The 17737-nt window shown below is 40.5% G+C and overlaps 1 protein-coding gene across 1 annotated transcript in view; it reads right to left on the reverse strand.

Moving 5' to 3' along the window:
* Parp8 (poly (ADP-ribose) polymerase family, member 8) overlaps window positions 1–17737 on the reverse strand; it is a gene marked incomplete at its 5' end in the record, with an annotated part of 184106 nt that overhangs the window by 4781 nt on the left and 161588 nt on the right. Inside the window, 8 exon segments of the mRNA XM_013518449.1 lie at window positions 5824–5908; window positions 6763–6832; window positions 7940–8013; window positions 10985–11054; window positions 12250–12322; window positions 12662–12774; window positions 13883–13931; window positions 15825–15892. Coding sequence (XP_013373903.1) covers window positions 5824–5908; window positions 6763–6832; window positions 7940–8013; window positions 10985–11054; window positions 12250–12322; window positions 12662–12774; window positions 13883–13931; window positions 15825–15892 — 602 coding nt within the window.

The following is a 17737-nucleotide window of genomic DNA, read 5'->3' on the forward strand; positions in this document are numbered from 1 at the left end:
TATGAGCTCTTCACTCAGATGATCCGTTCTTTCACCATTGCTTCCACTTAATACATACTGCTAAGTATTTCTGCAAAAGTCAGTTTGGAGAGTCTAACGCATGGCTTGAATTTGCATTTTACACAGGAATAAAATAAGAGTTATACAAATAACTACCGGGCAAGGCAGTCTGAGAGCTACGGAGACAGGAAAGTTCAGAGACACGCCATTTCTACCTGGGAGGTCGGAAAAGGAGTCATGGAAAAGATCACACTGCAGTGAGCTCTGATGAGTAAGGGCTGGAAGTAGTAGCTCAGTGGTAGAGCTCTTGCCTAGCACGAACAAGGCCCTGGGTTTCAGCCCCAGCACCACACAAACAAAGGAAGGAGGGAGGGAGGGAAGAAGGAAAGAAGGAAAGAGAGGAAAAGAACAGGCAATGGTTCAGATGGTGAGAAGGGCAGACATACAGACCGAAAGACTCGAGTTGGGCACAGGACTAGGAAAGGTATTTGAAGAGTGTTTTTAAGAAACAGCTCAGACAACCGTTTCATTTGATCAGTAGTTGGTACAGTGACTGAAATAAAGTAGAATGTGCTTTACATTGCAAAACACCATGTTTTCACTTACTAACTATCAAGGTCAATGAATACTCAAAACACATTTTAGAAAAATAAACATGGTATAGTGATGTTTATATGTATAGAAAGGTAGGCCTATACCAGAAGGAGCAGTTAACTCTAAGTGGGGATAATATGAGCGATTTTCTCCTTTTTTAGCTTGTCTTCAGTTTCTAAATACTGAATGAGCATCACTGTTGTAATAAAGGTATTGTTTAATAAATCCGGCATTGTACGAAACAGGGTAAGAGCGATGAAGTCAGAAGCAAGTAGAATGAGTAACCTTTTGAAACATACACTGAGGAGACAATGACAGCTCCAAGGAGAAAACTGAAGAGAAAACCTTGAGAACCGATGGATATGATGAGAAAAGAGCATGGAAAACTACAGCTGGGATTTAAGCCTCCTTGATGGATGAAACTATGGTGTAGGTTAGACAGGCTGAGAAGTGTTTACGGGGTTTAAGTAGCGGCGTCTACTGTGTACACCGAGCTGAAGGCATCAGCAGGCTTTCTGGGAGCAAACACACATCGCACAGTTACGACGTGGGCATTTCACCCTCTCATTCCTCACTGCTGGCTCTATGCTCAGTGCCCCAAGATGAACGAGCTAGCATCCCCGAGCTCACAAAGCATGCAGCGTAGCTGAGATGAGCATCATGAGTATGGATAATCCAACCACGGAGCATGCTCAGGCAGTATGCAGGCCACACAAACACGAAGCTCAGAGGAGTCGGGGACGTTTCTGGGAGCAGGGAAGCCATGGAGTAAGATGTCAGAGAGGAGTGGGATTGATAGATGGGGATGAGAGGACAGTGCAGGAGAGGATCCTCGCCTCCTGGAGAAGAATGGAAGCATGGAGGTGAGAAACTCCGGCCGCACAGTGTAGGCTGTGGATTGGGAAGCTGGGGCCGCAGCTTCTCGACCCTGCTGTGTGCCTGCGTGAAGACCGAGCAAGAGGCTGAAGAATGGATCGCTCTGAAAACACCGAGACAGGGAAGGAGCAGCTGCTGAAGACTTTTAAGCAGGGGAATGATTAGGCAGCTTAAATCCGGGAAAGAGATCTGGGCTGGACACAGAGACACTGCATTTGCTACAGACTGGGATAAAGCAAATTCCTCCACCACATGTGTGCCCTGAGGAATGACTGGACGCTTTGTCTTCTAACTTCATAAATAAGTTGTCACCTCATGATGTATGCAATTGAATGCTGTTTATCTATGGCAAGTTCATGATTAAAGGTAAAGATAACACTTATTTCAATTAATGTGTCATTATACAGTTCTTAGTTTATAAATTTTCCTTAGCCAGGTGTGGATGTTAGTACATGGCTATAATCCCAGCAATTCTGGAGGCTGAGTCAGGAGGATTGCTGAGCTTGAGGCCAGGGAGCTCAAGTCCAGCCTGGGCTATACAGAGAGACCCTGTCTGAAAAAAAAAAAAAAAATGTGTCTGCCTCTTTAGCTATAGTGCAAACTTCATTTTGACCTAAAATTAAAATAAATAAATATATATATATATATATATATATATATAAATAAAATATTTGTTTTCCTTTTTGTCTTTGTTTTTGTTCATTCATTAAACATTTACTGACAAGCCACAGCGTCTCAGGTGCACTGGGCTGCAGGGAAGGTGGCACAGAAGAAGACGAGACTGCACTTTAAGAGCCCACGGCCTTTTGGAATAGTCAGGCAAGGAATGAAGTGAATTTTACAGAGAAGTTCTGCGTGGCTGTGGGGACACCAGAAGACGTGACTTTGACAGGAAGACTGGTGGAGGAGATGGCATCTGAGCAACACCTTCAAAAAACAAAACAGAGACTAGACCAACATCCCTGAAACTGATACCACACTTAGATGGGAGACTTGTGTGGCCCAAGGACCCGTCCATGTTCAGTTCTATTTTCCACAGATGATCAGTTTTATGTGGTTCTTCCTGTTCTTACATTTCTGAGTTACTGGAAATGTGTCGGTATATACCCAAACTTGATTTAACAATCAAAATAAGGACACAATTCATTGGTAGCTCTCCTTGCACTAAATCACACCAATGAACAAAACACACAGGCTACCATGTCACACCTGGCTGATGGGCACCTTTCCTTGGTCCCAAGGCAGCTGAGGCAGGACAGCCTCCGACCCTAACAGCTTCCCCTGCAGGAGCTCATGGCGTGGGGACAGCAGAGGGCCCAGGACACTAGATACACTCACTTCGCCAAGACATCCTGCCAAATCATCCGTTACCTTTGCTTGGACTTTATGACTGTATCCTAACAATGAAAAATACCAACAGTAAGTTTCCATCTGCAGCTCTGAGGCCCTCTGGGCACCCTAATATAACATCTTTGCGTGTGTGACAGAGCGCAGTGCATAAGCTTGGTGCGCACATCCTGCTTCTTCAGCCAATCTTCCAGCCCTTTTTGAAAACATCTTTCCTTTTTCTATGTATGGGACTTAATGTTCTTAGGTTATTAATATAATCAAGCTTTACAATTTCTAGATGCCAGAAATTGGCTAGAATCTGGTCATAACATCTGAATTACTATGATTTGCCTGGACCATTTATATTTAATTAAGTTTATCTGATTTGGAATTTTCCAACAAAATTTTAAGAAACAACTCACTTTCTTGTTTTTTCTAAAAGATACCTTCCTTTGAATTTTATTTTCAATTTCTTCTGGTACATCAGTCTAGCCCCCAAAATTTTCTCCTTAATTTTTTCTGATTCTGTGTTGTTAAATAGTTTAAAAGAATGTAAGTAGGCCATTAAATGACTATTTGACTACTTCCTTCACTTTGGGAAGTCAGACTACTATGAAAATTATTTCAACTTTCAATATTTTCTTCTACTACAGATTAAAAAGGAAACCACATTAACTTATATCATAGTGATCTGGTAACGCTGCTGACATCAGGGGTTATATAATATAAAAATAATAGAAATTAACTTTCTGTCTGACACCTCACTTCACTTCCATCAGTATTTCCCCCGCATGTTACACTCAGGAAGAAGGTTCACCATCAGGACTCTGCGATCCTACCTCTCATCGAGAACAAACCTGATGGCTGTAATTAGAGTGCACATGAGAGCCGGGGATATAGCTCAGTGGCTCAAGTGCCTGCCTGGCAAGCACAAGGTCCAGAGCTCGATTCCTGGTACCCCCGCCCCCAAAAAATAGAGTGCACATGAATGAGTGAAAGGACCCTCTCTCATGTGTTTTGAATTTTATCAGCCTTCCTTAATGAGTCTTTTCTTTCCTGAGGGTACTAAAGGGATGAAATCCCATTTGTGTTTATACCTGGTGAGAACTGTCTTAATACATCATTTTCCCCTTTGTATTATTTGGAAAGCACCTGAGTGTACCAGAAGCTTTTTCTTCTTTCTTTATGTGGCCTTTCCTCTGCTTTTTCTTCTGAAATATGGACATCCTCTCTCCAGTAAACATCCCCACATCTATCCCTACAGTTCACTATTCTGACAGAACCTCAAGCTAACTCCATGAACTTGTTTTGTGACTGGAGGTTTCTTTCCACAAGTTCCAGCTTCTAGCAACAAGTAAAAACCAAGACTGCAAGAGAGAAGAGACACATAGTCAATAAGCCTTTCAGTAGATCTCTGAATCGTGCTAAACAGTCCTTAACAATCCTTTAAAAGGCAGTGTATAAATCAGGCCTCCTGACGCATGCCTGTAATCCCAGTACTGGGAGGCTGAGGCAGGAGGATCCCATTGAGTTCAAGGCCAGCCTGAACTACACAGTGTGACCCCAGCTGGCTGTTCATGCACAGACTCTACCCACAGGCCCCATGGCCCTGCAGCTCTGGTGGCCTTTGGCCAGTGGGGACTCCTAGCAGGACTGCATCTGCTCCTTGCCCTTTGGACCTGAAGATATTTAATGGCTCTGATGTACTAGGTCACTACACCAGACCTATGTTTCCCTATAACCACATCTCTGTGAGTAGTCTAACTAGGGATGATCAAAGCAATGTTTCTCATGGGCCGTTTGTGTCCCTGGGCTCTGACTGAAGTGGGTAATTACATTATGTTCATGTTAGCAATGAAGTTTAGAGTGTTCATGCACCATGGCCATGGCCACCTTACTAATTTCTGTTTAGTGTGACTCAAACTGCCAGATCACTGCCAAAGTTGGGTGCACTGGCACACATCTATGATAGCAGTACTTTGGGGTGCAGAGGCAGGAGGACTAGTGTGAGCCTATCTCAAAATTAAAAAGGAGGGGTGGCTGCAGGTAGTCCTTGGGCTTGATCACCAGAATCAAAGATAAAAAGCAGTTCTTTCCACTCCAGTTGTTGCTGCCTCCCTGTTAGGAAACTACGCCTAGGAACTACGCAGCGTAAGAACGCCACAGTCTTCACAGCATCTGAAAGAAAATGGGGCAGCTCTGAAAAATTTCACATGAGGAATCCATCAAGCGAACCAACAGACCCAATGCTGAATGTGCAAGGTACTATGGATACACAACACATCAAATCAAGTTCGATTCCATTACTGTGCACCAGCTTCCATAGCCAGCCAGATCATTCTCAGCTTCTTTTTAGAAAGTATATAAAGTGCAAAACCCTATACTCAAGTCTTCCCTAAAAGACCCTCTGCGTGAGTACAAGAATTGGGCATCAAAGGTGGGGCAAAATTCCAGTGGTCTATTGCTCCTGTTGTTTAGTACGGAAAAACAATGCTTTTACATTTTGATACAGCTTTAATAATACAGCTGGGCCAAACAGAATAAAACCAACATGCACCTCCATGACAGTCTACACTGCAGCTCATGCAGATAACTCTAAGATGGAAGAATGTATTCTCTGACTTCCCATTCTAAACTCTCACAAACCAGAGGTGGCTACAGACAGAGTGCATTTCTTCAGGGTTAAGATCTGCTTTTCTTCAGTTCGTCTAAATTAATAGCATTTAACTGTCACTTTTTTCATTAAGCTTACTGAAATAAAATGACTACTACTGATGATAAGCTAAGTGATCAAATAATAACAATGTCACTACTATCTCATCTGTGGAGAAGACAGTAACGTGTAAATGTCAGCATTTAGAAGCCAGGTGTGGTGGCACACACTTGTATTCCCAGCACTCAGGAGGCTGAGGCAGGAAGAATGCTGTGAGTTCGAGGCCAGCCTGGGCTACAAAGTAAGTTCAAGGCCAGCCTGAACTGCATAGCGAGACCCTGTCTCAAAAAAGATTCAGCATTTACACTTACACAAAGAAGAACCGTGTGCAAACATGATCTGTATTTGGGACGACCCAGATTTCTCCGTGTTTGTGCAGGTCGGGTGAAGTGATCACTGGAAAGGAAAAGGCAAAGTCAAACAACTGCTTTATTCTGGAAGGAATCCCACTTCTTTAGACTATATTCCTTCTCCCTGAAGCCTGACTAAAAACACATACACAAACAAAAGTGAAAAACATCCTTAACCTAATTATCTATAAAGAACTGCAAACAAAAGCAATGAAAAGCCATTGAACAACTTTATATTTGAGTAACACTTGGTATAACAGGAAGCAAACTACTTGAGTATTATCAAAGACAAACAAGTTCTAACTTGCAAATTAGGCAGACATCAATTTAGCATCCTCTATAACTATCAAGTGTTCAGAACTTGAAAGACGGTTGACAGTGGCTACTGAAACAGCTAACCCAAGAAGAAAAACATTTAGCCAAAGTCAAATTTTCAAGTAAAAAGAAAAGTATACACACTCCTTCAAACTACCTATCAATTTTCTGTCCTAAGCTCAGAATGCAAGACTAGTTTTGGTGTAGGGGCAGAAAGTCCTATGAGGTTATCTTCTCAAAGTCTGACTCACTCTTCAAGATTTTCATTGCAACGTATGTTCAAATACTGACTTGGAGAGGAAGGTAGCACATTAATGAAAGAGATAAATAAGCATTACTTGATCAGAAAAAGATATCATATCATTCTGAAATATCTACCAGGAATAAAATATAGCAGTGTCTGAATTCCTGCCAGTTTTGCAATTTGGTTTTAACCTTCGTGATCTCTACTGTACTCATCTTCCATTTGTGCCCTTCGAGATGATCACAGAGAAAACGCTCTCACTATCCCATCGGTAACACTCCGTAAATATACTTGAATTCTCAGACACAGGTAAGACAGAGAACTGACACCGTGCTACTCACCTTCACATAAGGCTATGCATTTTAAGTTACGGCTTTGCAGGAATTGGGATTGCTGTCCTTTTTTCTGTGACTAAATTCCAAAACAATTTAAAAATTAGAGTAAAAATGGGGCAGTCACTCTAATGAAAAAATTTTTCATCATTAAAAAATAAGTCACTAAGATGGTTCCAGGAAAAAAAACAGCCTAGATTAGCATCAATATCCTTGTACTCTCTAATTCTTAACATCTATTTTTGTTGTACCATTTAATTTGGGTATATAATTATTAAATCACTCAAAAAAAAAATCAGTGAACTGAAATAATGCTAAATTAGAAACCAGTAGTCTCACAATATACAGCTTTATATCTGTTAAAAGCCGGGCATCTTTCTTTAAAAGTAAACAAAATTAAATTTTTATGATGTTTTCAAACATTAAAATCCATTAAAACCATCCCAGATCATATAATGATCGTAAGCCACCCCATTTTCACAGCATATTTACTGAGCCACAAAAGTTTCAAAAAGATCTCATGTAGAAGACTAACAGTGTTTTGGGCTTTTGCAATAAGACACAAAATTAGCCATACTGTTTTGTTTTTTGTAAACTGAAACTCAGACTACTCATCAGACAGACTTTTAATCTACCCAGCATTTATTTGTCTTCTTTGAAACAACATGGAATTTGCGCTCACTCTTTTCTCCCAGAGAGCCACAGGGCTTCTGCCCTCACCAAGTACAGGGCCTTACATAAATCTCATTTCTCAGCGAACGCTTTCCTGACTGTCCCGCGCAACATCCACTCCTGAGCCCTCCTCCACCCTGCAGCTTCAAATATCCTTTTCTCTAACCTATTTCCCTTCACCATCTGGCCTTCTGCTTAAATATGTTTCTAATTTGTTTGTATACCCGCAGTGGAATGTAGGATTCAAAGACGGCTGGAATATTTGTCTGGTTTTGGGCACTACTGTCTCCTAATGCCTAGCAGAGTCTCTGGACTTGCAGCTGACAGACCAACAAATGCCTAATTATGGTGTAAATGCAATTACTTATTGAGTGAGCTCTACTCCTTTATGAATAATGACTACTTAAAATAACTTTTAGCAAGACTTAATAAACATGAGTATTTATCAGAGTCTTGCTGGCTAATGAGTCCATGGCTCCCTATTTCCGTACAGTCACATGAGTGGTTACAACACCTGTGATACACTGCTGTTTTTACTGCTTGAAGCGGGCTCGTCCTTGGCTGACACCTTCTGCTTCTTGTTCATCCCTAGAAACATCAGCAAAATAACAACTTCAGGACAAAGCTATGTGATGAGGCTCCAAACACAACCTATGTGTGCTGCAAAGTTCTAGGGCAGGCAGAGGTCTGATCGCTTCAGGCCAGAGGAAGGGCTGCTATGTTCAAGAATCTGGGGTGAGCAGAAGGGGAGGGTCCCAGCAGCGTGAGGATAATAGAGTCTGAGGTTGCTTTTCTTTACATTTTAAAATTAGGGACAGCTTTTGCACAAAATTAATACAATTAGATAATCCTTAAAACTTGACTCTAAAATGCTTAGGCAGAATTAGCTTTCATTCTTACGATCTGCTTAGAATAAGGAGATAAGGCATAAGAAATATGAGCAATGTCAGAAAAATGTTTCTCCACCACAATTTTGTTATTTGTTGATAAATACACAATTCTGCGTAGAGTGTACCATTTCTTCTAATTAAGAAAAACTAGTGTAACTTTTTTGTTTGTGATAGTCACAAAGCTTAGCTTACTCTGTTAATGCTGTGACTTGTTACTGTGAGTTGAGAAAAGCACATTGGTAGATTTGTATGTAGACTTTATTAGAAAGTATGCATCTACTTTCACACTAGAAATCAGCATATAGCTGTTTTTTTTAAACTATTGCTATTTTAATAAATGGCTTAATGACAAAGAGCAAAACCCATTTATCCATCTGTGAAATGTTTACCTAACCCTTTCCAAATTGGGCACTTCCCCAAAGGGTACAACCTGCCTACAATTTCAGACACCCACGTCTGCTGGAAAGGCAACTGGTACTGCGGCAGGCCTGTTTCCAGCAGGACCTGTTTCGTTCTCTGAATCTGCCCCTTCAGCCCTCAAGCTAACTGCAGAAGTGGTATTAACTTGCAGTAGCGATTTTTACTTTTGTGTGCAAGTGCTGCTGGGAATTAAACCCAGTGCTCACACACACATACAGGCAAGCTTGACCACGGAGCTACACCTTCAGCCTAAGACTCTTACATTTCTGCAGATCAAGAGCCCTTCCGGAAGCTGACATAAGCTGTGGACTCTCCCCTGACAAACAGAGACCAACTATGCACCCCTTCAGAATCTGCTCCGCCCCCAGTCCCTCCCATGAAGCCAGCTAGGGAGACTGCACACCAGGAGAAGGGGCACAGTATCGCAGCAGTTAATGATTTGTGGTGCTTTTTATGTACTAGGCTGAGGATATATTTACTTAAATGGCTTTTTTTTTTTGGCTTTTTAATTTGTAATATTTCAGTAAAATTTGCAGTCTGATTTTACTTATTTTCTATTTAAACTAGAGTCCTACCTTGCTACTCAACAGCTTGGAAAAAACGAATTTTGTACTAGATGAATTTTTACAGGAAAATTTGGTCTCAGGGCTGCTCCTTGGTTTGTTACTCAACCCACAAGCTAGAGCTTGTCAGTGTCGATTATTTCATGGCTCACTGCCCTTTACATCCAAAGCAATTTGTTTGGTGCTCATCACTTTTGGTATTCTTGCCTCCTCCTGGAATCAATTATGTATGTTATTCCAGTTTTTATCTCTGTCCTGTCTTATCCGTTCTGGTATTTGTTTTTAAAAAATCACAACAACAGTACTTCTGAACAGATACACCCTGCTACACTGAGGGCCGGTTTCCAATTCCCCAACTCTTGACTATGGAAAGTCCTGTGACTGCTCTAACCAGGGGAGTCTACGGACACTGAGGGCAGCTGATCTCTGCAACAAGATCAGAAAATGCCAGCCAAAATCGATCTTAAGTCTGTAAGGACACACTGGAGCAGTCCAGGTAGGAAGTCCAGCTATCCTGCATCTCCCACACTGCACAAGCTGCTCTAGGAGCCGGGGTGTCAGGTACAGCCCCTTCCACTAAGGCACCTGGCCTGTGAGGCAAGGGACCCCAGACTGCTCACCCCACCCATCCACCCACTGACTACCACTCGGTGGACACTCTGAGGAGCACCACCATCCAAATTAAGGATGACATGCTTTACAGCGGTTGTTACTTTAGTAATCATCGGTACTTAAGGCTCCTTTTCAATTCTCCATGGCAGATTTTATTCTAGCTTTTCTTTTTTCCTGTTATTGTACAGTCCTTTAACTCAGTATTTTATTTTACTTTTCACCATGATCGTTGTTTTCTCTTCATGTTTCTAATTATAAATTTAATTTCAAGTGTTTCAATTTTACTCCAACATCATTGAGGAAGATGATGTTATGGTTGAAAGAATATCAACTTTGGTGGCTGAATTAAGACAGGTAGGTCTGGCTAACATTCACCTAGTTACTGGACTTCACTGAGTGTCCTGTCCTATAACATGAGGACACCAAGATCTACTGTTCAGGGACCATGTGAACAACATCTCTAGAACTGGAAAGTGATCACATCTCACATACACTTACACACAAAAATCCAACTGTATGTGCAGCTGGAGGGAATATAAACGCACATAACACATGAAGGAAAACATACCAAACACTGAGTTGTAGGTAATGAGGACAATTTTCACTCGTTACTTTAAAATTGGGTGCAGTCTGAATCTCTGCAATGAGCATAATTATTTTAAACATAAAAACAGGGCCAAGGATATAGCTCAGTGGCACGAGCACCTGCCTGGCAAGCGCAAGGTCCTGAGTTCGATTTCTGGTACAAAAAAAACCCATAAAAACATGTAAGAAAGCAATAATCACTAATTCCAACAACCAACGCCATAATTTGATGATAATCTTTTCCACATTTTGAACTTAACAATTTCTCCCTCAACACTTTCAATCGATCCCAAAAAATTTTCCCCACACCATCAACAAAATATTAGCAAGAAGCTACCATTGGGCTTTGTTTCTGCTTCTGCTGTTCATCAAATGAATTTAGTACAAATATATGCAATAAACCTCAGTCGCATGATAGAAAACTGCCTCAAATACCTAACAATAAGAAAATAAGACCCTCATACATCTGAAGTTAGAAATAAGGATTACCTGAGTAACCAAACGATATGCTTGACATCGGGCTAAGATAGATCCCACTTCCATACATCGCACCATGGAGCTACAACGGGAAGGAACCGGGGAGAGGGGTCAGTCAATGGCTTATAAATATTATTCCACAGACAAAGGCACTAAGTTTCATGTTAGAACATTAAATCTTAGAAAAATGATAATGCTCCTAGTTAAGGTCTAATTTAAAACAGTACTAATATTCTGTTGCTTAAAATTCAGAGTGAGTTCATACATGAAAAAAGACAGTCAAAGGAAAAAGAGCCTTTATGAATGTTTTCTTCACACCAGTGATAGCTCCTTACTCTAAAGCACTCTTGTAGATTTTTATTCTAATGAAGCTAAAATTCTGAAAACAGAACTTGGTGAAATACACGGGAAAGCATTTTGACTAGGACTTCCACACTGGCATATGAACAAAGTATCTATTCAGACTGTCATTATATGACACTCCGTCAGCCCACTCCTGGTGTCCTTCAAATTTTCACTAGCTGAATTTCTTCAACTGGTCAAAGGAAACTATTTACAACAGTTAATTGTCCTTTCTTATTACCTCTATCCTAAGGCCCGCAGACCTTGTTAGTATGAAGTGAGTACTAATTCCACAAATGTGCACATATGGAGATTTAAGTGTAACCCATCGCTTCAAATGCAATTGTGTTATGACGTCTAGCTCAGGGCTGTGGGTTCAGCTTCTCATTGCCAAATGCCCTTACATTGTCCAGTGAGAAACTCAGGCATAGGAGCATGAAGTGGAATGTGCAAGACGAAGGGCGAACACAAAGATGAGGACAAGGAGGAGGACTGTTGCCACAGTACCCACGACACCAAGCGCTGCCTAGAGGCCAAAACGCAGGTACGAGAAGGCTCTTCACTATCCAATCTCCATTCTGCTTACTCCTAAATTTTCTTTTCCGAAAGGATTCACACTGAGACCCAGTACTCGAGAAATGTACCCTGGACTCCTGGGCAGAGTTCCTGTACGGGTTTATCTTGTGCATGCTATTTTTTTCTACTTTAGTTCAAAGTGTAACCTTTACTGTTGTCTTCATAGGGAACTGACCTTTCTTCTTCCTCTTCTTTTTTCTCTCCCATTATGTATAGATCAATTTTGCTTCAGGTATTTTGTAAAAATGTATGAAACCTCACAGGCTTCTCCTTTTGAAAGTACACATGTCTCAGCAGCTTGCATACTGAGCCTCAGTGCTGGAGAACCACGGGGTTCACTGAAGCATCGGGAAACTTACCTGCAGACGTGTATTCGAGGCGACAACCAGTCCGTTCCTCAGGATGGAGTGCCAGTTCTCAATGTGTGAGCCACTGCAAGGAGAGGACAGGGCAAAGGCACAGTCAGAAAATCAATTTTCTTTGAAAATGGTCCTTTAGGGGGAAAGGGACAGAGGGAGAGGGAAAAAGCAAGGGCAGGGGATGAAAAGAATTAAGGTGTGTCATGTACCCACACGGAATCGTAATCATTATGCACTGCAAATAGGTACCAATAAAGAAAAACCGGAAATAAAGTAAAGAGGCATTCTGAGTTTCCCAGGCAAGTATTACTACACAGCTGACAAATCAATGCTTATGGCAACCGCTAAGAGAGCAAGTCTTCTTCCCCAGCATTTTTGGAGCACAACCCCACTAACATTAAGCCATACTCACTGAAATGCAAAGGTGCTTCCAAAGAGTTTTTTAGCAGCTCTAAAATTGGATTCTTTGGCTGGTGGACTGCTGAGAAGAAGGAACTGGTGGGGGGTATGCATAAACTTCAATTGCTGTCATTGAAAATAATGACAAATGAAAACACATCAAACTTAGCATGTAAGGGGGCTAATGACAATTTCAAATTTTACTGGGTTAAGAAGTAACTCATTTCAAAATATAATAATTTGACACTAATCTATTAACAGATTAATTCAATATATACATTTTAAACCCTGCATACATGGTCACTTGGAATTGCTGGTGCTGCCAAGGACGATTTTTCAGGTTAATGGGAACAAAATAACAGACACACAATGCAAAGTCACTTATGTTCAGATTTGGAATGCGCTATGTGATCATGTCAAAAAGATGTGCTTTCTGAATTATGTTTCTTTTTATGACTTTTATTACTGAGTCCCCTAGCTATTTGACTGAGGAAATATTCTAGAGTGTGCTAAAAGAACAGAAAATTTAAGACTTTAAAACTGTAAAAATTATCACTATGCTCTATTTGCATGTATTTATAAATTGGAAATTACCTACATTCATACTTAATTTTCCTTTTTGGTCATGGAAGGAAATCAAAGCAGAACCTTTTGGGCTAATTGCCTGACAAAATTTTCTAATGACTGCCCTTTCACCTAGAAATACACAGGAATATAATACACAGGAATCTCACATTTGGAGATTCACAGGGGAAAAGATTTTCAAACAATACTTGCAGGTGGCAATAACTGAAATCAGAGTGCATTAACAGTTTTTAATTGTCACTTTCAAGCTAATTAGGCTGACAAGTGAGTTACCTACAGTCTTACATGTGGAAAGGTAGAAAAAAAAAGGTAGAGTGTATCAACATAAAATAATGATAAAAAAGAACACTGATTTTCCTTTGATCAATTCCTAGATAATACTTTTTATCTACACTTGTGGAATGACTGAATTATACCACATGGACATTATGTATCTCAAAAATCAAGGCAGCAGTTTAAGTTTCAATTTGGTATCTTCAAAAGGTTTGCAGCTAATCTACAAATAGCAATTTCCAACTGAAGAGCTAGACTTAACCTGGGTTTACTTCCATTCTTGGAAAGGTTACATTAAAAATCACAAGGATCAGTTTTCTGAACTAGTAAGCACTCCTCCCACTTTGGTGTGTATATTAGGCAGAAGAAAACTTACCCTGTTGACTGGCAGTTTCACAATATGTGACCTATTACTTGAAATAACCCTGAAAGTAAAGCAACCAGTCAGTCACAAATATACGCCAAATATATTTACAGTTTTTCTCTGTAGTTGGCAAGCAACTATAACCTACTGTTGCTGTGCTATAAATTAAATTCAGTAATAATTTCATTAAATTACATAATTTTGGTTTACTATCTGAAACAATTTAGAGAGTCTATGTAACAAAAGGGATCACTTAATCTGAGAAAATGCACTGGGAAGTAGTTTCTTAAAACTTACAAAGATAGTTTTTAATAGGCACAGCCTCCAACATCAGAAAAACGAACATTTCTAGATATGCGGTACTTTCAAATGATGTTAATATACACAAATATTAGCGGTTGATTCCTGCATCTGTTTCTTTTGCTTTTCTCTCTTGCCTAAATTAAGAATGAGCGCTTGTGAAGATTCCTATCTGAAGATGCCTTTGGGTGGAGAGACATATATACCTATCTATAACAGTTTACATGCAAAAGTCAACATATTTGAAGCTGAAAAAAATTAAATTTGGTATCTGGAAAAATATGAATTGTTTTATGGATTTTTGTTATTTAAAGGAGTGAGTAGAAGCCAGGAACATAGCTCCGCGGCACAAGTGCCTGCCTGGCAAGCGCAAGGTCCTGAGTTCAATTCCTGGTACCAAAAAAAAAAAAAATTTACTCCGTAAAGTAGTGAATAGAGAAGACTGCAGAACATTTTGGAAGATTTTCTTCTCCCTGAGAGAATAGAGTGACTGACAGGTGGGAGGAGGATGATATACGAATGACCATTTATACTCAGGCTTAGTTCAGGGAGGAAAAAGTAATAGATAATTAAGATTTCTTATGTCTGTTTTGAATTTGACAATGAGAAAATTTAAAAGGTTAAAAGACGAAACTTCTTTTTTCTTAGTTTGCCAGAACTTGAATAATCATAACAAATTAGAAAGGGTTTCTATACCAATTTTAATCATGGTCTTGTCGGATTAAATATATAGTATAAAACTGCAACTAAGAGGGCGGAGGGCAGAAAGGGAGTAAATGCTGGTCAGATGCAGCACGTGAGGCACCAGTTCTCCAGGATGAATCTAATTATTATGTATTACAGTAATATGCTAATTTTCAATACTCTAAAAAGAAAATCACCTAAGTGAAAGTTAAGTAATCAGAACCTCATGAAAGCCAGATTATTTTTCTTTTCCAAACATTTCATTAAAACTTCTTGGTTGCAACATGGAACGGCAAGTTCATCCGTTCCGCTCTCTCAGAATTCACATATCTGTGTCTTTATATAGCAAATAGTGGTAAATGCCACATTTCAAAGTTACATTCAAAGAGACATGTCCACAACACCCTTAGAGACCTTTACGGACTTCATTTTACAAAAGAGAAACGAGAGGCCGCGTTTTTTGCAGTAGCAGAGGGCAAATTATTTTGAAGCGGGTATTGCAGAAAGGTGGGTCTCGGCCAAACCAGCACTATCTCCAGGCTCACTCTGAAACAGTGTGTCTTCTGCAGTGACCCAACAGCGTCAGCCAAATTTATACTGCCTGTGTTCAGGAAGCGCAATATACCAGACATATTTCAAATTTTAAATAAAAGGGATTGATTAGTCCGCTATGAACGAGAAAATTAAATGAACCGAAATGCTTCCGACACATCATCTAGTTCATCACGTCCTGTAAGACCACAGACAAGCTGCTGTCAAAGGCGCTGCGTACCTCTGGTAGTGCGCATGACAGCATTTTCTTCCCCTTGTGATGTACAAGTTTTAATTAAAATGAGAGTCATTAAGAACTCTTGGATTGTAAATTCACCAGGTCTCATAAGCTTGTAGCACTGCGGGGCTTATAAAATAGGCTAAGCAAACAGTAGCAGAAAACGCTGCTTTCGTTAAGAGAAAAACTTTAATTTTATACCATTGCAGTAAAGGATGTGCAAGGGGGTCCTGTTTATCCATCTGCTTCTTGATTTCCAGATATGGTGCCTAAAGGGGAAAAAAAATACATTATATGCCTTGATTTCTCTTTAAAATTCACTTTTCCCTTCCCACAAAAGGAAAATCGGACTGAGTGACACAGCTAATCTAGTTAAAATTAAAAATTTCTGGCCCTGACATAAAAAACCAGAAGGCCTCTTATTTGAAATGGGAGAGGGCGAAACACTTGAGGGGGTATCCAGAAAGGCTGGCCAAGCCTTCAAGCCCCTTCTCTCTCCTTCTAGACCCAGGCTGGACCAATGCTGTGTCTGCCACGGGGCTCACCTGAAACAGTGACCCTAGTCACATCCCCAAGGCGATGGGAACTGTGATCTTCCACGCGGCACCAAGGACGTGCCACACAGGGTTGGGCCCCTAAACACCATCCTCCACCCCAAGATCTCTGTTAAGTCTTGAGAAAAGATAAAGCTGACAAACTAAAAACTGCACACTGTACTGGAACCCAATCCTCCGGTATTTTCAGTAATTCTCTACTTAGCTTTGTAATTTTCCACTTGCATGCAAGTCCTCTAGCCCTTTCTTCTTGGTTCCCACTTCTTTCCCCAGCTTCCTCCCTTTTACCTTGCAAAGCCCCTTTGTCTTGGCCAGAGGAGCTAAGTTCATGCTGCAGCCTCCCTGCCCACTGCCATCCTCCGGAAACAATCTGTCTTGCCCCTTTTAACAAGCCTGCAATATTTCCCTCTGACAATGACCACCTTAATTTCAACTATCAACAAAGGAACTTGTGAAAACAACTACTCATGCTCCTCTATGGGAGATATAAACTTAGGTAGAGATCTTTCTGTAAGAAGACGGGACACCATTTACGTAAGAACCCTTTTCTAAAAAGAAAAATGTACCCAAGCAATTAACCATTTCACAGAATAAAGAGCAACCTTTCTATAGCAATTTAGAACTATATAGAGCAGTGCCATGTAGAAAATAGGACAGTATATTGTTATATTTATACATTGGAAAGGTTTAAAGAATTTGATACAATAAAAGCTGACCGCAGCCCTGTGAAGTACCCTCTGAAAGCAGATGCAGCGTTATTTTTTCTACTTTGGCAGTGAAGACACTGAGGCACCAACAATCAAGCCACTTGTCCAAGGTCACAGGCCACACATCATTGTTGAGCCACTTATACAACTTTGGTCTCTACCTCTATAGAGTGACACTCAACCATCCACACTGCCTCCTATTAAAATAGCTTACACATGACCCAGAATGAAGGAAGCAATTTCTGGCAAAGAGCTGATTTCCAGAGTCAGAGTTGGGAGCTATTTTTAAATCCAAGAATGATCTGGCTCTAGGCTATAGTATAAATACCCCATACCATTTTCATAAGTAAAAACGTTTAATTTTGTGTAAGACACTGCAATGAGTCCTTTCCCTTCTCCTCACTGGAATTTTACTGTTCTCTTTCCTGATACAGATCATAAATGCCTCTCTGAAAAAGAATTAAGGTAATACAGAAAGATATGGGCACAGAAAAATAAATAGCAGGGGTGGTGATTTTAAAGTAAATAACACCACTGTGAATAAAGGTCTTTCCTTTACTATGGTCTGACCCACACTATCTGTTGAATGAAGATGAATAGCTGACAGAATAAATAATGATCAAAAGAATCAAGAATCAAAACCGGAAATGTGAGAATGTGTTTTTTGAGCCATGTCCTCAAACAGAGCACTGGGGATGACATGGAGCAATGGGAGGGAGGACGAGAGCAGCTTAGTGAGTGCTGTGGTAGAGGAGGCCCTGTTCCCTCCCCAGAGGAAATACATGGCCCAGAATATTGTCACAGGCCCGTGAGGGCTGATCCCGCGTGCAGAGCAAGTGTAACCACACATGCA

The sequence above is a fragment of the Chinchilla lanigera genome, unplaced genomic scaffold, assembly GCF_000276665.1.
Source record: "Chinchilla lanigera isolate Chin_1 unplaced genomic scaffold, ChiLan1.0 scaffold00045, whole genome shotgun sequence".
Classification (NCBI taxonomy): domain Eukaryota; kingdom Metazoa; phylum Chordata; class Mammalia; order Rodentia; family Chinchillidae; genus Chinchilla; species Chinchilla lanigera.